Genomic DNA, 26,056 nt, shown 5'->3' on the forward strand with positions numbered 1-26,056 from the left:
TGTAACATATTGCTAAAAAGATGGAGTCTGTCTTTCAGAATACTTTGTTTTCTTTCTTTTGAGTTTCCAAACATCTCATGAATGTGTATTCAGCAGCATAAAAATAAAAGGCAATTTGCTCTATGAACTATACCCTTTCCATCCATTCATCCATTTTTCTAACCACTTCATACAATTCAGGACCACAGGGTAACTGGAGTTTATCTATGCAACCAATGGACACAAGGCAGGGTACACACTGGATGGGGCATGGGTCCATCGCAGGGATCGCAGGGCACACTCAGACAGACATGCACGAATTCACACCACGTCAAATGTTCCCGGAATGCAATTAACCTACCAGTATGTCCTTTGGATTGTGGGAGGAAACAAAAGCAACCAGAGGAAACCCACACAAGTATGGGGGGAACGTACAAAATCCACGCAGAATTGAACACATGGCCACAGTGCTGCGAGTCAGCAATGCTGACCAAATATAATAATCACATTATTCATACTTTCTTTTACTAAAACTGAAAGCCACGTAAAAAGCATGAATAAGACTTCACTTAAAATAACTACTGTGTAATACAGTATAAGTTACAATAGATATTCGCAAGGAAGGTTACATCCTAATCTTGAACACTCCGATTTACCTACCTAAACACATCTTTCGTCCAGGACATCCTTTCAAGAATCTTTCTCACACATTGCGACAGACTCCCTTGCTGAATCCTTGCAATTGTGAGGGGTAGGGGGTTTCTGCCTCAGAAAGGATGCCATTCCTTTAGCTACAGTAGGTGAGCTTTGCCAAAACATTTCCATATGCATACTGTATATTTGTCTTTCACCTGCACTTTAAGGTACTGCACTGTTTGCACTATGTCCTGTCTTGGCTGTATTATAACACCTATTGTCCACGTCTGTTTGTCATTTGTGCCTATTTTTTACCTTTACTATTACTGGGTACAGCTCAACGCGTAAGCCTTCCAATACACTTGTTGTATATGGCAAATAAAAAAAGGTTAAATCTTGAATCTCTCACATTCATTCGAACTGCTGAAAAATATTGTTTACAATTTGCTTAGAAAAAAGATACTGCTCCTCTGAAATCAATCCAGGAAAGAGTGACTAGATACAGTGCATTCTCAGGTTTAGAGTAATGTCCTACAATGACAGGCTAGACAAACTGAACTTATATTTTTTGTATTGAGAGAGATGTCTACAAGGGGATCTGATAGAAGTATTCAAAGTCATCAAAGGCACCGACAAAGTCCATCAAATGCACTTCTTCAGAATAACTGAAAAATGAACCGGAGGACAGTCCAAATGCAGGAATCTTGGTATAATTTTTAATCTGTTGCTTGCTTTCTATTGTACTACACCAAGACTATTGAATAACCTCTTCCACATTCAGTTTTGAACATCAGTCAGCTCCCTTTATACACCAGCTTTTAATTCCGGTTAATTTACAGTTTTAATATATGTATACCTTGAGACACAATGTCAAATAAAAAAATATTATTACAAGCAGAAACTCGGGAGAAGTGCATTAAAAGCTGAGAAGAATTTTAATTGCCTGAGAGGCAGTTTTTTACACAAAGGTGATGTGAGTCTGGAATAAGCTATCCAGCCATGTTGTCAAAGCTCATATCCTTCTTTTTTTCAAGTAACCAAATGCAGGAGTGCATTTGTTCTTTATGTTCTTGAGTCATACTGTCAATACAGAATGTGACACTGTAACTAAAACTGCACCTTTTAAAACCTGGCAATACTGAGATACACCCTCATTAATGTGACTAAAAATGTATAAGTAACTGGAATGAATAATATCATTGTTTGATTTAAAGGTACACAATTTAAAACGATACAGGATAATGGAGAGAAAAGAATGTGTTTTATAGTGACACTGCTCTTTGACATCAGTATTCCAAAATCCTTAAAAGCTTCCAGATGTTATATTGTAGCATATAGAAAGTGCAGGCGTAGAACAAACAGCTCCTCCATTACTTTTTAGTTTATGATATGGAGTATACTGTAGTTTTGATTAAAATATAAAACAAAAAGATTAGGATCCTACCTGAGTATACAGTATCTGCTGAGGTTATCTAGATTCTAGAACACAGTTATTGAGTGCAGTACTGAAAGCTCTACTATGCTTAATATAAACTGTAAGGTTATCATTTCAAAGGGTACAATCATGGGATATAAGGATGAACATACAAAATAACCATAATTGTGTCTTTTTCATAATGATAACTATCACATTTAATTATAAAGTGATACATGAATAGTTCTGGATCTGAAAATGAGGAGGTTGGAAAGTCTACAGTAAAACAAAGTTAAATTACTTTTTAATTTTAATTTGAAAGGAAATGATTTGAAAACAAAATACTGTAAATCTTTTCCTGTTATTCCAACAACTCACAAATTGATCATTTTTTAAAGCAAATTTGTTGCATATATTATAATTGATCAATAGCTTTGAATTATCCAATAGCTTTGGATAATTCACACAATAATTTTCAATATGTAAAAGAGGTTTACCTCCCAATTGAATATTTTTTTACCTAGCTGTCAGCTGGAAATAACAAGCCAGGTAGCTGATGGATTTTTGTTTGCCACAGGCCTCTAGCTCCTGGTCAGTCCATACCTGCCAACTGAGGACTGAGACTGCTGGACTGCGTTTGTAACATGGCAAGCATAGTAATGGTTTAGTTCTGGGTACTGTTTACTGGCATGCAAACATTTCAGAAAGTAATACTGATGCTCACAAATGTAAAACCGACTCATTACTTAAAACAGCCTGGGCTGAAAAATAGGCTTTCATTAATTTGGTCTTCCTATTCTCTTCAGTATTGTGAACAAAGGATTGACTTTGCAGTCTGCTAATTTTCCACAGACAAGCTTTATTGTTAAGCCTGGAATATCTATACAAATAAGGATCTGTGAAACAACCACTTCTGTTTTTGTGTTTCTTTAAAATGACATAAAATTATTGTTTGTAGTAATGCCATAAAATTCATATCCATTCATCACTACTGCGTATTCCAGGAAAAATACAGTTCTTGAAAATAAAGGCCAATAACATAATTACTGTACATCCTGGAGGCCCCATCCCACTCCTTCTCATCGGGTTTTCATTTTTGCCATTGTTACCGGCACTTTCCTCATTCAAGTGACAAACAACTTCCTGCTACCCGTAAATCGACTCCTCTGGTTCCAGAATGTAAATGCAACACATTAGAGAGCCGCGATGGCTCTTAATGGGCTTTTGCCCTTGTAAAGTACTTTAAATAGAGCTCCTCACTATAAAGGACACCTGTCTGGCTTCTCTGCTGTACCCCCCCTCCCCTACTCTTGTATAAGGTCTTAACTGCTTCAAAATAAAGAGGGCTGGAGGAAGACAATCAGTCACTGTCAACTGCAGCTGTGCACCCCTGTCAACTTGTTAATTAAACTCAATCATTTACATTTTTAATTCCTTCAACCTGACATCTTCTGGACATAAAAATTTGACTTGATAATAGTCTATTATACAATTAGGAACAAAAGCTTGCCAAGCCAGGGTAAGTGACAGGTGTCCAATGACTCACCGCCAGGGCACAACACACCTGCTGATGTGGGGAGCACTTAGAAAGCCACTAGGAGCTGAGGTAATTTTTCATTCAGAACAAAAGCTAGGCAGGGGTACTTTGTTTGGGTTGTTTCCACTTAGTGAACAGAGCTCTGCGTTTGTTTTCTGAAAGACCGCTCCATATTTAAGGGTTAGATGGTACAGTGCAAAATTGTCAGGCTAAGCTGACATGGCTTGTGTTACATGACACTTTTCAGATGTTCATAAGCGGTGCAAAAAAAAAAAACACTGTCAATTCTACATCAGTGTTCATAGGGATGTGCTGGATTCTGCTATGGTGTCTTATTCTTTGACAGCCTCAGGTAAATTCTTCAGGGGGCCTCTCTTACTTGTTTAATCGCCTCACTAAACGTTTGAAAGGAAAATATTAAATAAAACCCAAGGTAAAAAGTCTGAAATTTCTCCAAGACCCTTGCATTTAATGGGAAGAAAATCTGAAATAAAAGAAGGTAATGCTTCCACGTCAAGTTTAGATAAGTGACAGTCAAGGATAGGCACAGTGCTACTAAATCACAAAGCTGCAAAGTTATTACTCTGTGGAAATTGTCAAACCATGACTCCTATACTCATCAGTATAGGTTGAGTGAAGTTTATATTCAGTATTTCAAGTCATGTTAAAGCAGCCTTATGAATCCAACAGTGAAGGAAAGTTTTCTTCTAAATATGAGCAACAGCATGGACTTCACTGGAGGTGAAGCAAAGCCATCAGCAACATTTAATGTGACTGTCCACCAGGAAATGTCATCTTGAAGCCTACTGGGAACTTTCACACCCCAGTTCAGCTTGTCAAAAGACTCTCACAATACTCAGTAAAGCAGATCAAGGAGTTTTATATTTTATTTGGTCTGCTTTGTTTACTATCATTCACTGTTTAATTTGCTTTTTAATGGTAATAACAACAATGGTGGTAAATTGTCAAGCAGTATTAAATGGCTCTGCCAGAGATTCCGAATTAGTTCAGTAAAGCTGCAGGCAAGTCTTTACTTCTGTGTTGACAGCAATTCATCTTCTGTTATACAGTCAAGAAAATCAGTTTGTCAACAGGAAAAGTATTGCATGTGAACAATTTTTGTCAAATGTGACATTGCAAGTATTTTAATCAGACACTCTGAAGCTTAAATCTAAGCCCTAAGGATTCTAGGATTCTAGGCCCTAAGAGATTACTTTATTGGCTATATACAATCTCTTGAGAAAATTTCAAGTTTAATCAATTTCTCAGAGCACAGGGTCAGCCATTTATACAGCGCCCTTGGAGCAGTTGGGTTTAAGGGCCTTGCTCAGGGGCCCAACGGAGTAGGATTCTTCCGCCGGCCATGGGATACAAACCAGTAACTTTCCAGCCACAGGCGCAGATCCTTAGCCACAGAGCCACCACACCGCCCATAAGTGACCTTTAAAAAACTGAAAGGCAGACTACCTAAAAACTGAACACAATACTTGATGGAATTTGTTTGTCAGACACTTACACTTGCTTCTACCTTTTGAATGCATCAAACTCGAAAACTTGTGATTGGTGGGTGGGCTAAAGTTTTAGTCCAGTCAAGGCCTAGACGGTACATTTAAACAAACACACATAGCAATTTTTATTAGTATATACAGTATTTTCTTTAGCTTTTCTTCGTATCCTAACATTTTTCTTATGAAAACAGAGAACTAGGAAAGACTATAACTACTGCAAGTAGTTAAGACTATAAAAGGGACTTTTATCTGTTTTTAAACAGAAAAGTGCAGTTTTATCCTTTGCCTAAGAATAGTCTAAATAACATTTTATAGTAAAAATACTTTGCAAAATTTAGTTCACTACTGAATTATCATTTATTGCTTTCCAAAATTAATTTAAGAAGTGTTTCAAATGCCTAAGCTATGTGGTTAAACCATTTTTACTTAAAATTACTATTTAACTTCATATGTAGTTCATTCCTTATAAAATACTGTCCCAAAAAGCAGTTACATATTTTGTCAAAATGTTAAAAACTGATATAAGAGAAGATAAATTATGAGAAGTTAAACTGTAACAGTATAAATTATACTTGAAATAATAGTATACTACCTGAACCCCTGAAGACCTACTGTATAGCTGTCTGTCTGAATAAACATATGTTTGTCACAGAGTGACAAAGTAGACAGAGGCATGTTCCTTTAAATCCTCAGTTTCCAAAGTACCCCAAGACAACTTGATAGGAAAAAGTTGCCAACTGTTTTCGCAAGAAAATGGGAAAGGTCGATGGATGATGTTTTTCTTTTTCATTTTTTTAGATCAGACTCCTGTGGTTTCAGCAGTATGGTTGAATACTATTATACTGGAAATATGACTTTCAAGCTAACATTTTCAGCACATTTGCAAAGAGGAAAATAATTGATGCTCTGTTAGCAAGGCATGAAAGTGTAATTTCATTTTGCTTATCATTAGCTAAGATCCTTTTTCAGTTATTTATGGAAAAAAATGTTTGAAATAACCAGTGCATTAAGAGAAGAGAGGTGCTCCTTAGAAAGCTATATTGATGCATTACGAATGTTGCTGTTGTTGTAATTTTACAATTACATGACTTCCCCTAGGATATATAAATCATGATGCTTGTTTGTTTGTTATATCTGCTGCTGATGAGGTTCAGATAAAGTCAGGGACAAAAGATCATCCATTCCAAACTTTGCCACAGCCATTAACTCTCAGTCCTTCCTCTTAAGACTTATATTCAAAATATCCTTCAATTCCTGTCTTTAAATAATTGTTTCATATGACTTTTTGTATGAGGAAAACTAAACCACAAAACACATGCAAATTGGCAACAACATTTAATACAGCACATCTGGCTGTTCTTGAAGTCAAGGTTTGAAAAGCACAGTGAGTTTCTAACTAAAATGTGTGCCATGCTGTTAATGTGTACAGTTATACAAAAACACATCGCATATGTTTCTGAATTCCATAAAGGGTTCTACAGAAGTCCATGGTGTTCACAGCGACACACAATAGTTTTTACAACAGTAAAGTCAGTTGGAGCATATGTTATGTCAGCTTCATTTCACCACATGTCATATCTGTCATAAGGACCTGAAGAGTGAGGCAGCAGGCAGACAGAGGTGGAAATTGTGTGGCACTGCAGACATCAAGTGTGAGAACCTGAGAATGCATGACAGTTTAATTTACTGAGACCCAGCTCTGTGAACCAGGCATATCTGTATGGCTAGAAGCACTTACACCATTCATTTCAACATGTCCTGCAGGCACTAACAGTACATGGATTCTATTCAAGACTGTCTCACTAATAACGCAAATTGTAAAATTTTTCTTTATTTTATAAACTCAGTAAATCTTCATTCTTCTTTGTAATTGACAAGGCATAGAAAATTGCAGGTTGTGACAACGTGAAGCACGGCAAGCCATTTTCAGACAAAAGTTTCACTGCTGATCTCTTTCATCATTATTGTACTCAAAGTGAACTACAGTAAGATTTTTTTTGCTGGATTTAAAAGACTGCAGGCAAGGTCATTTGTGTTCATTTTACTCCAAAGGTCTTTTAAGCTTTACTGTGTAATTACTAAGACATGAATGAAAGCAGACTGAAGCACAAAATGAGAAAAATATGCTTCATCTTCAGGAACAAAAGTTCATAGAAATTTTATGCAGCTCTGAGGAAAAACAAACACAAGAAAAATGAGCTCTGGGTGCTTATTTTCCTATATTAAGCCTTGTGTTGGGTTTTGTAGTGATTATTTCTTAGCCACATCGATATCTACTTACTTATAATAAGCTCCATTATTATAAGATGAGTCATTACATTTTAGTCTGATTTTAAGGAGGTACTGCAGGTGTTCCAATCTTCTCCAGTTTACTTCCCAGTGTAAGGTGAAGCAAACATATCACGGTTCCTTAACTACATCTTGTGACTACTGCATATTAATGAAGGAACACTGCTATACAACAACCATCTTTTCATAAAAAGAAGAAGCAGAAGTTCAGTTTTTTCATATCGGATTTGAATGGTATCAACTAAGTGTCTAATATAGCTGCCAGAAGCAGTCAATATTGACGACTCTTAATGCAAAATGACATAAACAATTCAGCTTGGAATGTCAGGTCAATGCATGAAATTAGGAAGAACCGCATTAAGCAGTATTCGTAAAGTCCAATTATTAACCCCTTGGGGCAAACAATTCTGAACAGCCAGAAAACATATTAGTATTTGTTATAGACCCTGTAACATCACTGAACAGCTGGGGAATTTTCCAACGTAAACATTGTGACAGAACAGTTTGTAATTGTAATTAACTTGTAATCCATAAAGCAAATGAATAACAATGAATCTTGGTTTGAAGCATAGTGCTCAATCAGAGCTTCAAGCGGATGGCAATACTGGATCAACACTATGGAAGCCCTTAAAACAAATTTATTTGATTTACTTTATCATCATTATTCATTCTCGTCTATAAATATGACAAAAATATGTATTTATTCACTATAGGAAATTCTGCAATCTCATACACTGACAGCAAATAAATATTTTTTTAACCTTTCCACAAACCAAATCATTTTTTATTCAGTACTGCTCTCAAATAAATTTAATAAAACTTTCATTTTAACAAATTACCAACACTACTGCTTGCATTTTCATAAACTGCCACACATTTTGTGTATTAAACATAGAGAGCCTCAAGCATTTCAGGAGCCCCATTTATTTATAATGTATTTTAATTTGAAATTTAGTGTTTGGGAAATGGATCACAGAATCACACTTTGCTACCTTGGGCTATGGAAAACTAACAGCTGTCCTACTTTCTGAAAAAGTATATTGGTGCAATTTTTTATTAGTGCTAATAATGAGGTCTAAATGGTGCACCAAATAAAAATGAAGCAAGCTTGCTTAATTCTAGTGTGCAGTGAACTCCAGAGTAACTATGAGAGGCATGCTAAGCTTTTAACACTAAGAAGACGACCTCTTTATCATTCAAAACAGGTCAAAGAGGTGTTATTCTGGTTACATTAAAAAAACTATCCCATATTATGGAGAGTATCTGTGACTTCCTCTTAAGCCAACAAAGTTTCAATTAAAATGAAAATTGTCAGACCGATAACTCAGCATTGTACACACTCATCATTATACAGCTGTCGTCTTTCAATTATCTTTAATGACCTTTTTTCAGTAGTCATCCTTTTTGAAAGCAATCAAGTCCTTTGCTCAGAAAGGAATGCAATTAAATTTAGTCCCTTAACTTCAAGCATATACTGTACTATTGGGTATTTTTTCATACTGCAATCAAAACTGTAATGTCTTTAGGTTAATGAATTTAACAAAGTTGACCCTGAAAGCACAGACAAAATGACGATAAACATTTTTTGGAAAACTTTACACACTTCTTGTACATTCTTTTTAACTTAAGACCTTCTGTTGTCAAGGCTTCTATCTAGGTTTTTCCTATTGTTAATTTCTCTTAGGATTGTCCTATGATACCTGTTCATGGCATTACATGATATATAAATAGAGTTATTTCAACAAGTGACATCAGTAATGGATACAGGCAGAGGAGATGATATGGTAAATTTAGATTTCCAAAATGCTTTTTAGGATGTCTATTGAAAATGATTAATTCTCAAACTCCAGGTAACTTTTGCAGGCATTCAGGGAAATGCAGATATTTGGATTAAGAACTGGTAAATGGACAGGAAAGTGGTGAATGCTCCAATTGCAGTGATATAGTTAATGGTGTCCCATAGAGATATCTATTAATGACACTGCTTTCCCTAATTTATATCCATGAACTAGATTCTGGCAGAGTCAGTAAAAAGAGTGAAATTCAAAAATGATGCCACAGTAACATGATTTGAAGGCACTACGGAAGCAGCAAAGGAAAAATAATATATTGCTAGAATTGAAGAATGGCTAAACACCAAAAAGATCACATTTATGTGGACAAGAGAAGAGCTGCTAAGATATCAATTGTAAATATACAGTGGGAAACACAGAGCTGGAAAAAGGTACTAATAAAAATATGTGCATTAGTGATTAGTCTGGAGGACCTATTTACATATAACCATATTTTCTGTAATAAATGGAAAAGTAGTAAATCAACTTAGAAAGGACCCACCATTGCTTAGTCCTTAAACTTACATGTTCCAGTTTCCTGGTCTAGATTCCTTTCATTTGCCTACTGGCAGATCCTGTTTGGCCAGGGACCAGTATCAAACCTGTGATTTCACATTCTCCTGACATAGCCACTCTTAGTGATATTCCCCTCAGCTCTAACCATATCAACTTAAAGTGTTTCAGCATGAATCTTTTTGTTTGTCTCATTCCCAAAAGATTGTAAACATCCCCCCCCCCCAGGTATAACCCAAGATCAACACCCCAGATTCCCTCTCTTTTGTTAAAATGTATATTTTTCCACTCATGCCAAAGAACACATAATAGCCCTTGATATCACATGCAGTTTGTCCATTAGTGACCTGCTTAAACCTAGCATCTAATCACTTGATCTGTAGGTTCTAGTAACTGCTCAAAAACTAAGTTCCTGACATCAAGGATATTCATTCAAATATGCGTTCCCAAGCCATTGTTACGTCAGTGCCCCACAGCTACAGTAGCTTGACTTGATGTCTCCATTATACATAAAAATTAGAAGAAATACCTCTGCTAGGTACTAAAATTAGCTTCACTGCATGAAATACCATGGAAAAACATAGATAAAGGGACATTGGCCTGTCTGTTCATTTAATGGCTTTCAAGCAACATCAACAATCCAATAGTAATGCACAGACTGCTTCAAGGTCTTTTTTTTTTTGGAAAGCTAATTGAAAAGGAGAAGAATAATTCTAGAATGCTTTTTCATACAATTCATTACCTCTTAAATGCAGACTGTAGACTCGCTAAACTTGTTGAATTAAAAAAAATGTATAAAATATTAAATCAAATTGTATTTTATGATTCTCTGCCTGAGAATAATTACAGTATGTAATCTCAAGGTTAATATATCTCATCTGAATTTCTACCCAGCAAATACCTGAAATTATCACTAAAATAATTTCCTTGGATCCTATTACCACTGCCTTCTGGTGTTCAAATCTTAGCAAATCTCATCTCTTCTTTGTGCCATTGTCATATCTTAAATGCTGTTAGTCAATAATATCTTGCATTTTTCCATCAGTCATTAAACTTGACATTATTATTTCTCTGTTGAAATAGCTGAACTTAGACCCCAGCCAGTTCAGTAAATATTGGTCTAAATCTAACTTTTAACAGCATGCTGGTGCTGTTCAGTAACAAGATTATATATTTTCAAACAAGCTGTGTAAACTATTGGTCACGCCCTCTGCAGCCAGAGGGCACTCCTTCTCTCTCCTGTCCCTAGTTTCCAGTCTGCTGTCCTTCCTGTCCCTCTCTTTCCCTTGGGCTATATATTTCCAGGTCTTGCACTCTGTCCTTGCTCAGCATTGATGTTCGGATGTCCTGAGACCCGCCTAGCACCAGGGCGCCCCACGTCCGCTCCCTGAGGGCATAGGTTTCTATACGGCATTCCTGAACTCTTTGCACTAATGAGCCCGGGCCTTTTTCCCATCTCGCCGCTATGCATATGGGTCTTTTTCCGCTCTCCTGCTCCCCACGGTTAGTCCCTTTGGACGTCCGTGACACTATTTCAGCCAATGTCAGATTGAAGTGTAGTACAGTAACAGAAACATTTTAGGGTTACTAATGATATGCTGAAGATTGATAACTGTTTTAATTATTTTTATACTATTGGACCTCAGTGCTGTCATTGATACTGTTGATGATACTGACTTGGTGAAAAGACTGTTGGTCTGACAAGAACTATTTGTTGTGGCTTAAATCATATCTAACTGATACAACAAAAAATGAACAATTCAAATTGAGTATTGTTCCTCTTCAACAAATTTGGCTACCTATGGTTACAATGCTCTGATATGGATGCCTTTTTCTCAGTATATGTACAGTATTACTGCGTGGTCAGATTCTTCATAGTAGTTGTTTCAGCTTTCGCTTTTATGAACATTTAACAGCTACAAGTCAGACAGTAAGAAATGTTAGTGATCAAAAGCATTTTAAAATCTGTTGATAGGCTCTTCATTGTGAGTTCCCGGGGTATATGTGCTGGGCACTGACCTTTCCACCCAGCTCTTGTAGCTGGGAATGTCCTTGGCATATAGAAGCTTGTTGGAGGGTGAGTCTTTGCCCAGCCGGTGTTCTGACGTCGAGCAGGAGTCCATGAAGGTCTGTGCTACTACTGAGAGGCAGGCATCTGTGATGCTGCTTTTGTGGATATCGAAGACAAACTGGGGGTTCTTGATCACATTCACCCAAAATCGTAAGGGCAGGCTGTTAAAAGAAAAACAAGTGTTACAATTATGTTCCCATTAAACAACGCTTTTTGATCATGTTATCTTAATTTTAAATAATATTTTAATGTGCTTTTTCTTGCTTTCAGCACAAATTTCTTTTTAATGGATCTGACCTTTAAACTGAAACCAGCATTTCCTCTAATGGACATATGTTTATTAAGATTATAATTATTAAAATACAATTCTATTAAAATATAATTTATCTGACTCTAAAATTTTTATTTTACCCTATGTAGCATTTGTTTCATTATCCAACTCATTTTTCCTGGAGACATCTGTGTATTAAATGCAGAATAAGAAAAATATCAATGTATGGAGAACTATCAGGAGACAGGACATTTTCAGGTATGCTTAAATGAGAATCATACCAATGTTGATTAGCAGCTGGTTTTTCCTATTTTGGGAACAGGAGTACAAAATGTCAGTTCTACATTTTGAAAATCATCAGGGATGTACCATAAGATTTTAAAAAATGCAATCATCTTTTTGTCAGCCAGTGCAATGACCTTCTTTAAACCCACCCTGATCTGTTTAAGCTCTACAGCAAAAAAAATCAACAAAGAAGCAATTACTAAGTACTATCTACTACTATACTACTCCTAACTAAAATAACTAACTCAATAGATTTCTGATAAAACACAAAACAGCATAAAGTACATCAACGTGTTTTTAGCTTCATATAAAGATATCAGATGAATTAAAAAGTTATGTATATCACATTATATAGGCCAGTTTGTTTTTTAAATTACTGAGTATCTCCATAACAGGTGTGTTTTTTTGCAGATGCTTAAATGACTTACTTAGGGTAATAAGACTTTAACAGAAACATTCATGTTGGTAAAATGCTCCTGTTAGCTTAATAGTTATGATATGTTAAAACATCAAAGGGAAAACAAAACAAAAACAATCATTTTTGTCCCCAAACGTCATGCATCTGTGAGCGGCACAAAAGAGGATTTGGGAAAACCCAGTATTATGCTTTCAAATTAATCTGAAAGAATCTACAGGGATTTGTGAGGATCAAAAGGATATTAACATTGCAACTACAGAGCCTTGTTATTTGCAATCTGGCTCAGCTAACCTAGGATAATATTTCCAGAATTAATAGACATTTTGACACATTTGTGTTTAGGGTTCACAGTAGAAATTGTGAATGTGAAGGCTGATTCAATCAATGGGACATAATCACCAAGCTACTACAGCCAAAGCAAAGGTTTGTTTACAAATACTTCTCATTAAATATGCATCACAATTGTACGCTTCCGTCACAATGCACAGTGTACAACAGTATCTTCACTTTTTCAAACTTCGTTAAATTAAAAAACTTTTCACTTTTTCACCCTGTGGCAAAATACTATACCTGTTTAAGTTCATGCTCAAGTTAGCAAAACCACCCTAAAAAAATGAACAAAAGCAAAAACTATAATGAATGGCAAAGAAACTTTGAGAAGATCAAGATGAAAAAAAGGTACAAACAAGCAGAGCCCATTGGTCAAACCTGATTATTCAAATCATAGTACCTCTTTCAGCAGTTTGGCCAAATTCTAATTAATTAGATGTAGTGATTAACTGTATTAAAATTCTGATTTGCAGTCACTCGCCTGACTGAGGGAATGGGCTGCATGTGAGGAGAAGACTGACAGGACTCCCGCTCTCTTCATTAAGAATGAGCTAGGGAGCTGCTGCAAGGGTAAGGTGCAGTGGAAGAAGGGTGTGAGATGGAAACAGATAGGGGAACTCAGCAAGCAAGATATTTATGCATTGGAGAATGGAAATGGGGAAGCTTAGAAGTTAGGCTACCTCCTGAAATTCTGCACTAAAGGACTTAATTCTCTGCACTAAAGAACCGATATGCAGGGGGCTTGACGTTCCTTCTTCAATTAGATTTCATGAAGCTCTTGATCTTTTGTTTTCAAGAAGGATTGTAGGCTTAGTATTGCTTAACTCAGGATTTTATTAGTACCATACACCAGAACATAGGTTCAGATACAGTATATTAGGTTACTTTGATCTCACATTTATTTTGTAATACCAAAGTTTTTAACCACTCTGCAGTACTTCTTTTTACTACTGGAACTCTCCTGACTGAAATACTGTACACACTCCTGTCTGACTGAATCACATGCACAAGCACCAATTTATTATCAAAATTATTAGGGGAGTAATTTTTCATTTTCTTTAAACCTACATGACATGCCAGATTAACATCAGAATTTGAAAACTTCATCGCAGCTACAATTTACTGTTTCCTTTGTTAAAGCAACTTAAATTCAGTGGTTCATGCTCTGCATTGGTGATTAGAAAAATCGCTTCAGTACACTACACATTGTCAAATATGGACAATTGTGAACTTAGTCAAGAAAAGTTAACAGGTTTAAGTCAATTTAAGTCATTAGCACCAAAAATCACTGGATCATGCTACATATATTATTATATACTGTATACTTGCAAAAGCTAATAGTGTCATGTTGATATGAGTATTTCCATAATATACTCTTTGCACACACAAAGGATTTCACTTTGCCTTTGCTAACTCAATATGTGTAATCTAACTATTCAACTAACCAGATCATTAATGTAACTCATGATTACAGAAACTTCACAACAAAACCTCACACACAAAATGCTTTCTTTTTTATATCATCAAAATCTGTGATTTAAGATCTCTAAACAGAGCATCATAAAACACTGATCGTGCCAAACAGGGCTGTAAAAGTTATTATGCCATACAATTTTCACCGATATAAAAAGGTCACAATGTATTTTACATCACTTGACCTTTAAAACAAAACAGTGCAGATATGTGAATTATGGATTATCAAGTCTCAGAGCCATGCTTCATCTGTGCTCAGCACTAATAAATAAGATACCCATGGTGGAGAAATTCAGCTGTTGCAAGTTAACACTGATAAAAGTTAAAATTGAGGGAAACTGGGGGGCTGAACTGCCAGTCTCTTAAGAGGTCCTAAGTTGTACCAATACATTTACATGGAGTATGTTTGTGAAGTAAAATTACAAGCACATAAATATTAATGTAACTGGTAAACTTTAATGTTACAAGCTTCCTTGAAACACTAGTTCTCCAGAATAGGAACTAATTTACATTATGTTGTATGAAGGCTGTTTGGCAGAATTTTCTCTCTCTGTGGATTAAAAAAGGAATATTTTTAAAAGATTTTCGTTAGTTAAATAAACGTCTAAGAGGTTTCTCCTCCCTTAAGTCTCTTTTTGGAAATTAAGAGCACAGTAAATTAAGTACACAGACAGACACAGGCCTAAAAGACTCGATTATTTCAATAACTGTGAAATACCTCAGACACCACTGTCGTTTTCTCTCAACAATAACAAATCTTTCAGTTTACTTTACTCCTACTGTAATACATTTGCTGACTTTTTTTGTACTCATCAACTTTCTCAAACAGACTACCATGAAGAAGAAGACAAAATTCGATCTCGCACGTTAAATTGTATTTACAGAATAATCCTTACTATTTTCAGTTCAGTTGCCTGCTTGTACCCTGTGTTCTGAGAAATGTACTGTTCCAGCTTTTGAAGAACAGAGCATTGATTTGCACACCAGGACTAATAAGCAGCTGTGTTCTCTTTGGAAACACAGCCAGGTTAATGTACCAATTATCACCTTACTTAACACATTCATTCTTGCAGTGAGTTAAGGCAAAGGTTCTACAATAACAAAAATCTGACAATTAAATATAAAATAATGCCTAAATACAATAAAACTGAAATATTTTGTTGTTAATTGTTCAAGGAGAACACACTTGTAAGTTATATGTAATGCCTATGTTTTGCATTAATGTAAAGGAGAGAAAATATTAAAGACTGCAGCTTGTGATACACCTAGCTTCTTATTTCAGTGTTGAAATTTGTGGTTCTTTTTTGTTCACTGAAAATTCTCTCTCATTTATATATGCTTTAGATAATATATTTTTCTTTTCTTCCTCATACATATCAACAAGTCGTTTCTTTGTGTCTCCTCCCACACTTTAAGCAGAATTCAATGAAATATCAGAGGTACTGTATTTGGACAATATTTCAGACTGACCCTGTTGGACAATAAAAGTGTACATTTACAGTAAAAGGATATCAGAGTGTTAGGAATTAAAATATATTTAAATTAAAATACATGAGTACATCACTTAATTGTAGGAAATATGACATGAAACAGTATATTTAAGTTTCAGAAACCACTTGCTACTCTTTAATACATTTTACTTTAAAACTCATGTGTATTATTATGTATAATAATCATCTATTTGGCATCAAATGCTCTTTAGAAACTAAAATATTCTGGTATCACAATTTGCATTTAAATTATTTTAATATCACTTTTGCATGAATTTAGTTAGTTCAGGCATTGTTTGCTGATTATGATTATGATTATTCCCAAAAAGCCTGAGTGCTTATTTCAATGTTTTATTGGACATCATTGAATTATTTGCATAGACTGCTTTGCATGAGATGTGATTTCTATATGAATGGAGAGATTTCCTTGAAATAATTTTTTCCTTACAGATTCAGAGTTACCTTGTTGCCCTTTGACTTTCTGGTTATCTTAATTAGAATATAAACAGAAAAAATCCATAGCAGAGTACTAAATTTAATTGTACTGGTGAAACCCTTTAGGAATCTCTAGTTCAGCAGCAACGCTCTTGTGTGCAGACACAAACTATATGTCTCTTGGGAGTCCTATTCGGTGGATTATTAAAGGAACACTGCTCTCAAGACAAATGCTTCTATAAGATTTTAACAGGTCCTAAATCCAGTACTTAGAGAAACAGAGGTTAACATCACAGTCCTATCCTCTTAATTACACCATTGACATCATTAAATGTCCAAAATACCACTGACCCCATAAGAACAATTGTAAAACTGGATATCTACAGTATGTTCTGCATATCCAGCTGTTTCTTAGTTTCTTATGTGCTCACAAATGCATGCTATATCACAAGAAACAGAAATATCTATGAATTATTACTATACTGTATATTACAAAACATTCCACAGTTTTCAGATTTTTTGTAATGTCAAAAAACAAGCTCTGTTTTGAAACAGAAAAAAGTACATCTCTTACCATGGGTTTTCAACATGCTGTCCATTTGTATTTGTTAATATGTGACTAGCATGTCATTTTCATTTGTGCAAGATCTGTGTCTTTGAGTAATGCAACTTTCACATGGAATTCTACTTTATTTCTATGTTATAGAAGTGTTTAAATGTCTGTTTATTTTTCTTGCTGGGTTTCCAAACTCACTTCTATTTGGAGAAACGGTTTCTATTGTCCAAAAATAGTAAGTCTGCTTGGTTGCTGAAAGGCCAAATAGATCTGAATGATTCCTAATGAGTATTAAATGCACATTGGGAAACACAAAACCATTGACGTCTCCATGAAGACTAAATAAATCAAAATGGTATTAATACAGTTGAGAAATATTAATTATTTGTCTTCATAACATACTGTATTTATTAAGAGGCCTTAAAAACAGAACAAATTATTATTGGTAAACATAGTATTGTTCTTAAAGCCTCTCAATATTGCTATCTAGATTCTGCCAGGCATCAAAACTTTGAACGAGGACTATTTTAATATTTTGCATTTCTTAACATTAAGTCTGCAGAAATTCCAAGACATCATTATCTAGGAATGTTCCCAGATCTAACATAAAAGTTTGTTGTATGTTACCAGATTAGTTCAGTGCATATGCTAAGTATCAGTGCTGGGCCAACACACAGACTTTAATCTCTATCTTATCTTGCCATTGTCATGGGAATATGATGTACTGTAGCTCACACAAATCCCAAATTTGTGACACAGGAGGTGTGTAAAGAAAATATGACACATGTGAAAAGGAGTATAAATCCCTTTCTCACACTAAAAATGTGTGCAAATTTACCTAAGAATCATGGGTTTTCTTTATATCAGCAACTGCAAGACCTTTGCTGTAGGCTCTTAAGACTTTGGATGTGCAGATCTTAATGCTGTGCTACTTTCCAGCAGTTAAGGTTAGTTAAGGTGTTTATCTTCATATCATTCATATGCTTCGTCATCAACCTTGAATTGGTCAAGCATCATCAGGGTTTTTCAGTGTTTTTAACATTTTCAGGGTTTACTTTACAATGCCGTACCTCCATTCAAAAGCAATTAGTAGATATTGCCTCTGCACTAGATCCTGGTGTACCGAAATTCATTAATTACTTTCTCTGGGAATAGGGTGTTTTATTATTATTAAACATATTTTAAATATATTTTGATTATTATATACATTGCCACAGGCACCTCTATTCTGTTGATAAGAACAATTCTTAGACATCATCCTCAATAACTTGTAAAAATAAAATGCACATCCATATCATAGGAACAGGTAAAAGTTTATTCCATAATGAAAGGAAAAGAGACGATGTTTGAGCTCTGGACACCTGAAGAAGGGTTCTTTTCCTTGCAGTATGGAATAACCCTTTACCTGTTCCTTTACAGACTACGCATGCTGACACAGCTACCGACTTGAAAATCTTCATCCATATTATACTATATACAGTATCAGTTAGTAATCTTCAGGACTGAAATAGGTGTTAAAACAAACTACAGGTTTAGTGATCACTTGTAAACTGTGCTTGAGAGATCAGGAGAAGCAAAACACTCACTGAGCTGGAAAAAACAGCTTGTTCCTTTTTTTGTAATTAGCAGTGTTTCCATTTTCATGTTTTTACCAGAATCAGCCAAAAGCAGTTTTACTAAGATATCATGTGACAAAAAATAAACGCAGAAAACGTGCAACACTGAATATAGGATATCAGTGTAAACCTGCCTGTGAGAATGGTAGAATATAAAATAATTGTAGAATCTGTGCAGGTACATAGTCATAGTTGGTGAACTTTCAGAATCCAGATACCTTTCCAACAAATTTATACTAGTTCTTCTGTTGAAGGGCTTAATTAAAACACAAAGCTGCAGTGGTAAATGTGCATACAATTGAATTTCTGTCAGTTCTTACAAAAACTGTATTATAGCAAATTTTACAAAAAATTGATAGCTCTCAAAAAAAGTTTCAATCCTTTATTTCTCACTAAAAGAAGAAGGAAGCACTGATATCTGCCCTACCAGACAGGAGGTAGATTTTGTTTCCCAAGCTCATCTTATTAGGTCTCCAGTGCTTTCTCTGACAGCTCTCCAGAACCTCCTCATCTACCTGGACAGCACCAGTCAGCCTTGGCCTAGAACTATAGTTCCCTTCTGTCTTTTCCCTGGACCCTAAGTTTTTAGTCTTAACTCATCACTGCATTCCATACCCTGATGTTGAATTAACACCAGCTTGCAACTTGTCTTGTGGTTTTTTCACAACTTGTGTATGCACATTGCTTTGTACAGGCTATACTTACAGTATATGTGCTTACCTCTATTGTCATATATCACTTTTTTCTTTTTGTAACTTGCACTTATTCTATATACTTGTAAGGTGTATTACATGAGCATAAGAATACGAAAAATAAAATAAGCATAAAAGACCACTTCACAAAGTCTGTTCATAATGCAGACTGACTGAGAGAATATTAAAAATAGAAAGTTTTATATACAAAGAAAACAGATGCATGATTCCTTTCTTGCAGGCTCATCAACCAATTTGATTCTCTCCCATAAGACTTGAAAAATGCCGTCTGTTTTTGTATTTTCTTCCTGCATCCTTGCTTCACAAACTACAACAGGTGATGTACAGTAGAAGATTGATCTCATTTCCTCCACAAGAAGGTAAAGGAATCAAAACAATGAGCCAGGATAATTAACAATTGGCATTAAAATTGTCAAATACTGTCAAATAACTTATTTTGTTTGAGATATTTAAAAGTACCTTATAGACAGTATATCTCATAGTAACTGCTCAAGATTTTGAGGAAGGAATTTTGATAAAACACTGAGAGTATAAGATAGCCGTAAATAATTTTAATGAACATATTTTTTAATAATAATGATATTATATCATATATAATATCACATGTTATTATCCTTGTGGATAATTTTCTGAAACGTTTGCATGCCATGCTATTCTATTTTACCATATAATACCATATAATAGTGGTGTGTATGTAATATATGTGTATTGATTCTTTGCATGTACTGTACTTGAATTTAATGGCTAACATGGTATGAGACAAGCTTATGAGAACCATAATGTCACTATTAGTCATAAGAACAAAGAAGAAACTTTCCTTGTTTTTCTTTTTTTTTTGCATTTGCTAGAATGAGATATCCCTGGTGTACTAATCTGCAGTGAAGTAGTCTGCATTGCAGTACATGCTGTAATCATGCTTTTAAAACCCCCTGGCAGCCACCCGAACACTGGGATAAATGTAATCAAAACACATACCTCAGGTTTATTTATATTTTCCAAGGCTTGTGTTTTTTCAAATATAAAGACATTTTAATGTTTTTCAAGTCAGTATTAATTTGTTCCAACTGGGAGATAACAATATAGTATTTATAAGCGTCAGTGCATTAATAAGCTTCATTACTGTGGTCTTTCAAAGCACCGATTAACACCTTCTTCATTTCTCTTCATTTCTATTTTTTTATTTTTGCTTTCTGGTACCAGTTGACCAAAAATATGAGAATAAATCCAATGAATCAGGTGCTTTCTAATGGATTAAGTAGCTTGTTGAACTTTAAAAAAACGATGGACTATGAAACTTCTGTGATTACAGATTTCTTTATTTCTTTACATATTGGCGAATAAGTTTACATACAGTATACAAGTTCTCTGTTTTAAAATATATTTCTTTTAGTTCTTAAAATGGCAGTTGGAAACCGTATTAAACCATATAAGGAACAAGTAATAGGTTTATTCCGTGCTGAAAAGAGAAGAAAGAAAACACAACGTTTTTGTAAAGGCTCCATGGCCGAAACGTTGTGTTTTCTTTCTTTTCTTTTCTTTTCAGCAAGGAATAAACCTATTACTTGTTAATTTGCAGCCTACTCACGCTGACGCAGCTACCCACCTGAACTACTTAAACCATATAATATATGTATAAAAATTTCTGAAACATTAGGAACTGAAGCAATTGAAATCAAAACACTATATTCACATCTACCAAAGACAAACACCAAAAGTTCAGAAACGTTTAGCAATAAGCATAAATATGCTTTTTTGTGATAATTGGTTAAACTGAAAAAAGGAATCATATTATTAACGGAGAGCAGTCACATTTGTTTTAATTAATATATGTCCAAAGGTCATAATTATTCCCACCTCTGTAGCTAGCATTTTGTAAATCCTTCTCTGGCAGTGAATACACCACCAAGACATCTCCAGTAGTATGCTGTAAGGTTCTGGCACTTCTGAGGGAATATTTCTGATTATTCCTCCAGGCAGATATAATCTCGGCTCCTTTGCTTTCTACCTGTTTGAGTAAGAACTATTGTACAAATCTTTGATTGGATTGAAGTCTGTAAATTGAGAATGTGGCCAGTGGAGAACTATTCACACAGTATGTTGATTTGGATGTATGCTTTGGGTCCTGTCATGCCTATATGGTACAATACATTTACAACCAGATTTGTGCTTTTTGGCAGAGGGAATAAGGTGATTAAAAAGGTCATGATTCCCCAAATTTGATTAAAGGCTCCAACACCCACAATTCTATAACAGGTTTGGGCAAGTTTTCACCACATGATGAATGCAAACTTAATGCAAAAATAAGACATGGCTCCGATTCTCATCTCGATATAGTTTAAGAAAAACGCATTGTCTTTTTTGTGGTCCATTGGAAAAGCTTCTTGCTTCTAACCTTGATATAAATGCCACATTCATGTAAGCAAGGTCTAATGGAAGTTTTTAAAACTTTGTATCCTGAAAAAAGCAGTTTCTGTTGGAGACCTCTAACTGTTGCCTTGTAATACAGTACTGAATGTCCCCTTTTTAGCAGGGTTACCACAGCTAGCATACTTATATTTCTGAATAATGGGACACAGTAGTAGAAATTTGTTGATGCAACTTTTTGTGTTGGATTGTACTGCCATCCCCATCCCCATGACCATTGGCCTTAGTCTTCGAAAGACTCTCTAACCTTATCCATAGTTACACTTGCTATTATTGAATGTCTTTTACTGTATGTGTTGCCTCCTTTATTACACTGAGTTTGAGGCCTCTACATATTTCACATGGTATCTTTTGTGTTTCCAAGCAGCAAAATGTTGTCATGGATTTCTTTTTACTCAACATTATTATTTTTTTTAATTAAGAGCTGTGGAAGAACTTGACCCTTGTTTTTTTTTAATTCGAATTATTATTCGTATCAAATATAACTTTTTCAAAGTACATAGTTATTAAAAGTTTTTTAAGCAATGTTAAGCATCACACATTATTTCATTTGTAATGTTTTTCTTCCGGTTTCATTGGGGAGCTAAAGACATCTGGAGGGCACCGTATTGGTCATATTGATATCAATTTCTTACAGCTTTACTGTTTTCATAACATCTTTTACAATACAACTGTCTTCTTGGTTTATCCTATATTATACAGGAGGTCAAAAAGTTAATCACATAAAATAGTTTGCAAATGAGTGAAGGCATTTTGGTTTACCAAGCTCATTTCTCTTTTTTTCTTGACATAAGCGATGGTACTGTTTGAGCTTTGGCACCATGGCCCATACTTCCACAACCCTCTATGTGAAGAACTGCCTCCTGTTCTCCTGTAAAGGCACTTCCCTATAGATTACATCTGTGTTTCACTGTTGATTCTGAACATGACCATTGGGCTGATTTTCTCAGTCCTTTGGGGATTTGAATAATTGAACAAGGTTCCCTCACAATCGTCTCCACATAAGGCTAAAAACGTTTCTTTTATTCTATCCATGTAAGACATAAGACAGAGATGTACTGTAGCTGGCCACTCGTTTTTGGATTGATTTAATATCAGCATTAACCTTTTATTAGCTATTGCCATTTTTGTCAAAGTCAATTACTGGGGTGTCCAAAATTTTACATGATATTTTAAATTCTATTCTATATTCTATTCTGATATTTTACTAGTACACTTTAATACAACATTCCCTGATGTAAATTCAACACCTTTTTTTAACTAAATCCCAACATTCTGTTAGCGTTTTGCATTACTTCTCCAAACTGTCCTGAATACAAAAATGATGTATCTGCATAAACATCTTTTTCAAGATCAACATGCATTTGCTTAGGACATGTCTTGGCTAAAAGTTAGGAAAGCTTCTTGGAGTACAATGTTCTAATAATGGATAAGGCCATACATAGAGTGCTTGTTTTCAAAAGAAATATTAATTTAATGCCATGGATGAATAAAGTCACAATATTTTTCTTTTTTATGCTAAGAATATTTGAATTATTTGAATTATTTTTACATTATAGCACAATAAAAGGTTATTGGAAAACCAATCATTATATTTCACTATTAAACATGACTATGAGAATGCAAAATCAAAATAAAAGATCTATGATTACCGTGATAGATCTTTCTATCTGTAATATTACATCAATTTCAGTAAGATTATTTTTTAATTTATTTTTAATGAAGGGAATCGCATAAATATCTCTTGAAAACAGCTTTTTGGTTTCTTGAAGTAACTAACTTTAAGGGGTAATAGCAATCAGAAAAATACATTTTTAGCTTATTTTAATTAATTTGTACAAAAATGGAAAAAAAACATTTATTTTAAAAGATTACCATTTTTTGTCATACAATATGAATATTAGTCATGAGATGGAATCTTAATTTACTTTAGGAAATGATTAAATACAGCAGAATACAAGATATTCATAAACTAAAACAAAAATGAGCACTAAACTTGAACATATAAATTCAGCCTCAGATAACGTTTTATAATTAATTGGGGTTTAATACCACCATCTTTTGAAAGCAATCCCAATGATGTCTAATGCAAGTGTGACCTACTGTAACCTTTTAAACACTTAACAGACTGTAGGAGAGCATAATAACCCAAATGCATAAAAACGAGGACTATAAGAAAAAGCAAATAAAGACCTGCATCCCAGTTCACCACTCAGCTTCCCTTTGCATTTGCTTGACAGTGAGCAATACAGTATATTATTACAGTCCCCATCACAGAGTGTTTTGGCTTAGAAAACATTAGCATATCGTTAACACTGACTGAGTCACTAGTCAGGAGCGGATTGCATCTCCTCTCAGTAATGAACTAAAAGTTTATTTACTAAAAAATGAACCACAGGTCAATCAGTTTAAATTAATTTGGAGGCGATTCTCAACCTTTTACCTTCCTTTCAAAGGCACAGCCTATCACAACAGCACCCTTAATAACTCTGTGATATCAAAGCTCATTACCTCTTGGGTTTATGTCAGTCCTGACGCAGCTATCTGATGAAGATAATTTGATGCAGTTAGTAGCACACAGAGCAGTATGGCAGAAATGGAAAGGCTAAACCGAGACAGCAGTGGGCAGTTTTAAGTGTAATTCTTTCACACAGCGAGCAAGATGAAGAATTTCCAGGGGAGCTGCTGCTGTGTGCTTCACTGTTTTTAATGCAGGACTCCATGTTTAGTATTGTAAAGATTACAGAAACACTGGCAGGCATGCTATTCTGTCAAAATATAAAAATATGGCTTTCAGTATATATTCAAAGGAGCAAATGATACACAGTGCTGCCGACTACAGATGTACATAAAACAAGCCAGCTGAAAAGTACAGTGGCTCATTGCTCTCTATCATTCAGGAGGGACAGTCAAAGAGCATGAAGAACTCAGGGCATTTCCCATTCTAAACCAATTACCTACAGGTACGTGACATCTCACGTGTTTATTTTCATATGTATTTTCTGAACTGTCTCATTGAGCAGTGTGATTGTTGAGAAGCTTTTTCAACCAGATCGCAGTGGTTGAGATGAATGTATCAGGCTACATGGTACAGGTTGTATGTCTCTCAGTGCAGCAATCGCTCTTGCGCCATCGCTCAAATTAACGCATACAATTGCAAGACGTATGCAGTTAACAATATAGCTCACATACTGTACATACAAATTACTTTGCTATTTTCCTCCATTTCTGCAAAATGGAAACTGGAATGGCCATCCAAACTTAAAATCATTAAAAACACTAAAAAGCAAATTGCATTCTGTAAACAAACAGCCAAAAGCTTTTTAAAGGCTAAGATGTAATTTATCTTATTTGCATATTTGTATTTGCTTTTTATTTCGTTGTTCCAGCTACTGCATTGGAGCAAGAGCAGTGAGATGCCATCACACATAGCTATAAATGCCATCAATCTTCCCCTGCTCGGTGGTGCCCGTGAGGATTATACTGCAGTAATTCACTGATAATGTGCTATACACTGAATACTGTTGTTTAATCAAAACACCCTAAAGTCAGGTTGCTACAATGTTTGAAAGGTGGAAATAAAAGAAGTATTGCCAGTAATTAACAGGTAATCAGAATATTCACCTTTGCAGCACAAAAGCAGAACTCATCTACTTATGTCAGTCCAACAATCTCTGCTCAAGGACAGTTAATTCTAGGAGTGCCAAGGAAAAGACAGCAATCCAAATAAAAAATTAAAAAAGAAAAATTGAAACTATAATTTTGCCTTATCAGGCAATTCATACTTACTGTATGATTGTGAGATTAATATGAAAGATAAATACATCAAAGAGTATAATTTTAATTATTTTTAGGTAAATCTATGCATACATTTGATCATTTTAGAATTAAAAATATACTTTGGTTGCATATCCTTTTCAGGAAATAATTGCATTAAGTCCTACTGAACTCACCGCATGATTTGTGTTATCATTTACAAGGCTTCACCAAGCCATTTGCAGTTCTTTAGGATATTTTGACTTCAATGTTTTCCTTAGAATGCAAAATATATGCGCACTTCTCCATGTGCACTTGGAGATTAACTTGGCCAGTCTATGATTCCGTACTTTAACAACTCCTTCCCTGTAAAGTTTGTACTGTGTATTCTGGGACCTGTCATATATGGGATCCTCTTATAAATAACATACATAAAATGTTTCTGTAAACTTAATTCAATCTACTGCTGTCATCATCAGTTACATCAGCACAAATAAATAAGCCTGTTCT

The 26,056-nt window shown here is 34.9% G+C and overlaps 1 protein-coding gene across 3 annotated transcripts in view; it reads right to left on the reverse strand.

The window, feature by feature from the left end:
- The window catches only part of plxna4 (plexin A4), a 341,756-nt gene that overhangs the window by 6,066 nt on the left and 309,634 nt on the right, over window positions 1–26,056 (reverse strand). For all 3 annotated transcript variants that reach the window (XM_015352424.2, XM_069192541.1, XM_069192542.1), the window contains one exon: window positions 11,728–11,940. In XM_015352424.2, the coding sequence (XP_015207910.2) occupies window positions 11,728–11,940 (213 nt within the window). The remainder of the gene's footprint in view (window positions 1–11,727; window positions 11,941–26,056) is intronic.

Source organism: Lepisosteus oculatus, chromosome 7 (genome assembly GCF_040954835.1).
Source record: "Lepisosteus oculatus isolate fLepOcu1 chromosome 7, fLepOcu1.hap2, whole genome shotgun sequence".
Lineage (NCBI taxonomy): Eukaryota > Metazoa > Chordata > Actinopteri > Semionotiformes > Lepisosteidae > Lepisosteus > Lepisosteus oculatus.